The following is a 3,777-nucleotide window of genomic DNA, read 5'->3' on the forward strand; positions in this document are numbered from 1 at the left end:
CGTCGTACGCTTTCAAGGCGTTTTGAACGACGGACGTGGACTTGATGGAGTTCCAGGCTTTGTTGAGCGTGGTCAACTTCCCCGAGTCGACCTGGGCCTTGAGCACCTCTTCTGAGCTTGACGAGAACTCCGTGGTAATTTTGAGCACCAACGACGCGACCGATAAGATCTTGTCAGTTTTGATTTGTTCGCATTCCTCCGAGGTCTTGGTGGCTCCCGTGCCACACTGGAACCATTCAGGCGGGGCGCGGTTCCAGCAGATCGGCCCGATACCATGGAAGCCCTTCAAACACTTTTTGTAGCACAACCCAGCGCTAAGCTCTTCGTACGGTGCACACGTACGCAAATGGGGACTCCCGATGATTATTTTCTTTGCACAAGACAGGCCGATTCTGCCGGCCAGCCCAAGCTTCTCGCAGTCTGGTGGACTGGGGCGGCACATGCAGCAGCCAAAGGAGGTGAACCCCTCTTTGCATTTCGGGTACACAACAAGGCCATACTTCTCGCACGTGTCGCGGCCGCCGTTGTCGTGTTCGCAACGTTTGAACATGGCGTCGTCATCAAAAGCGTCGCCAATTTTCCAAGGGTAGCCAGCGCCTCGAGCGTACTCCTTCTTGCGGCAAAAGAGGCCTTGGTCCGCCATGTCTTTGGGGCAGTCCGAGTGGCAATCTAGGCCTTTACGTGACATCCCACACGGGCAATTGTCGTAGCAAAGGAGTCCTATGAGTTCTTGGCCTTGCGCGCATAACTTGGGCACTGTGCCAACGCCACGGGCATACGAGCCGAGCCAGCAGTACGGCGGGGGTGTCGCTTGAAGTTGGCGAGACACAGATGTTTCGTTGAGCATGGCAGAGGCGGCCATTACAGTCAGCGCAAGAATAAACTTCATGATGGCAGGAGCAAGTGAGCGATCCAAGTCAAGTACCAAAGTGAACGACTCGAAATCGGGCCCGTGACGACAACTTCATCCGCCGGAATTTCCCAGCCAAGACTTTCTGATCCTGCATAGGATCAGCGTATCTTGGCTGCGAAATTCCTCAGCTGGATTCGTTTGTCGTTGGTGCAAATCGAGGTTTGGTAACCGGCACGACTGCCCGATGGCTGCTAGCGGGCAACGTCTAGTTCGTTCCACTAGGCAATGGCAACTCACGGTAGAAACGTGCAGTTGTTCAGCGCTGTCCACCCGGCGGACAGTCGCTTGATGCGCGAGGAATCCTGTGCAGGCTCTTCGACGCCTCTCGAGGCTCAGTGGCTCACGCCACCTGTATACGAGTGAAGTCTACACATGCGACATATCTGGTTCCGATGAAACAAGGTGTGGTGTGTATTATGATGACCTTGTGGATTTCAATGCTTGCCTGCTCATCTCGACTTGACGGGTAGTCCCCACGGCTACTGACCGTCCTGGTCAATCGCAGGCGCACATTTTATGTTTCAAACTCTGCGCTTGGTGGACGAGAACGCTTCGACCACTCAAGACATCGGAAGGAGTCGATCGACCAACACTTGAAGGTCTTGCAACGTATTCGCACAACCCATTTCCTAGGCACGACCAGTCTGCCGGTCATGGCACGACATCCAGAGGAGACCCTCGTACTTTAATTGTACTTCCAATCGGCTTCGGAGGCATCATCATTGCAGGAGCATGTCGTTGGCAACGACAGGAATCTTTGGTGACTTGACATCGACCACTCATGGAAGTAATGAGTCTAGCTGGGCTCGACATTCACCAGATGAAGTGAGATCTCAATCAAAATACAAAGAAAGTGGCCCTGCCGACAGCGCTATGCGTTTGCTTCCACGATACGCGCCAATGGTCGCTTCATTGACCAGCGGGATGCAAATCTGAACGTAGCGAGGGCGGTTCGACGCCGCCAGCAAGTTTCAACCCAGTCATGCCCTGAGTTCGCGAACAGCGTCGTCTTCTCCAGACGACGTGGATTGCAGTAGTTTTTAATCGACTCGACGGGACTGCGGCCGCTCAAGACGTCGAATTCGACGCCCACATATCGCTCCCCAGTACTCCGTACGGGAGAAACCTCGCTGAGAACTTGCAACATCCTACGTTGGACTTTTGCAACTGGTACGTCACGCCCAGCGCATTTTGCATCGCAATGGACTCGAACACGCGTTTATACTTTTGCCACGACTAGTCAATGGTGTGAATGCTGTCGCGCGTGGACCACATCGGGATCATCGACGACAGCCAAGTCGTTGACTCTCGAGCCACCGCTCCCCACGTGTCGAATCTTCCAGGGAGTGAGATGTCGAGTGCTTCCACCAACCCCCTCGAGACTGCGCTCAGTGGTGCCGTTAACTGCTGCATTCTACCGACCACGCACACTGACGTAAGGACATCATTAACTTGATCCGTGTGATCACAACATTCTCCCCCCCTGATGTCGCTTGGTCTCTCTTGTCTTATCGCGTAGGCCTTGGACAAGCTTCTTGAAATGCACAACGTGCTTGATTGGTTGCTCCAAGTCCCATGTTGCTCCGTGGTTTGCCAAACCATTCCACTTGACAAGATATTCCTTCTTACAAGTGATTTGCCGTGGTTATAGCAACGCTTCTACTATAAAGAGGTTATTCCCTGTGTCGTCTAGGACATGAGGCGTAGCCTTCGGAATCTGACGATTTTGGAATCGATGTGGGTTTGGCACGTTGCGTTTCAACCGGTCAATGTTGAAACCATTATGTAGGCGCCGCATTAGCGTAGGTAGGGCCAACCGCATCGCATTTAAGTTGATTACTTCCGTCACTTTGAAGGGACCAATGAATCGTGGTACGAGCTTTGACTGTTCTCGCTTGTCGAGTAACTGTGCATGCTTTAAAGGAATGTCGCGTGTAGCTAGCATGAGGCTCTTGTAGACATTAAATTCTTCTTCGGTTCTCTTACGATCATAGTATTCCTTGGCGAGCTTGAGCCTTTTCGAGGTTATGCAGGGTCCAACTTTGGCTACGCCTTGTGTCGCTCAGCAAAGTTCTCTGCATACTCGTTCAATGTCAACGCCAATATTTCATACAACCCTGGATTTCAAAGCTTTCTGCCAGTATCAACCTCAAAGGGGGTCATTCTCGTCGATCTTTGTACGTGTCCTTGATGAACATACTCGATGGTTGTTCAATCTTCAGTCAAGGAGTGACCCAAATAGGACACTTGGCAACGTAGAGCATCCTCAAACATTCGGTTTTGCTGTTCTTTGGCTCCATCACTTTGCGCTCGCTTTGGTTCTGTTGTGTTTTACACTCATGATGTTCATCAAACCTTGCCAAAATGACTAGTGAACTTTGGATCTCGAACACTCATTATGACAGCAGGCAAACCTTGGTTGCCGACAACAGTGTCAAAGAACTCCTTTGCAGCTTGGTGTGCATCAGCGGTCGACGTCGTGGCGCAGTACTTGGGCCGTTTCGATGTCTTGTAGACACAAGTCATGATTGCATCTTTTCCATTGGAAACAGGGAGATCTTTGACCCAGTCGATGGAAACTGTATGCCAGCATTAGTCAAGAGACTTGATTATGATCATTCAACCATTGGCATTGGCACTACTCGACTTACAGCGAGCACAGGTTTCGCAAGTTGCGACGTACAACTTGACATCTTCGTCCATTCGGTTCCAGTTGTACCATTGAGCTGCATGCAACTGCGTGTCGAACCCCAGGATGCGCTGTAGTGCTCGAGTCATGGCTTTGCGAAATGATTTCTCCTTTGAGAAAGTCGTTTTTGGGAACACACAACTGCCAAATTTGGTCTTTCGACTTCTCGAAGTAG

The 3,777-nt window shown here is 51.4% G+C and overlaps 1 protein-coding gene across 1 annotated transcript; it reads right to left on the minus strand.

Moving 5' to 3' along the window:
* Positions 1-12: 12 nt before the first annotated feature.
* On the minus strand, positions 13-889 carry H310_11622 (hypothetical protein; the record flags this gene model as incomplete). The annotated part of the gene is made up of 2 exons (XM_008878351.1): positions 13-57; positions 107-889. The coding sequence occupies 2 exons, from the start codon at positions 887-889 to the stop codon at positions 13-15; spliced, it is 828 nt and encodes a 275-aa protein (XP_008876573.1).
* Positions 890-3,777: the final 2,888 nt, after the last annotated feature.

Source organism: Aphanomyces invadans, assembly GCF_000520115.1.
Source record: "Aphanomyces invadans strain NJM9701 unplaced genomic scaffold supercont1.32, whole genome shotgun sequence".
Taxonomy (NCBI): Eukaryota; Oomycota; class Saprolegniomycetes; order Saprolegniales; family Verrucalvaceae; genus Aphanomyces; species Aphanomyces invadans.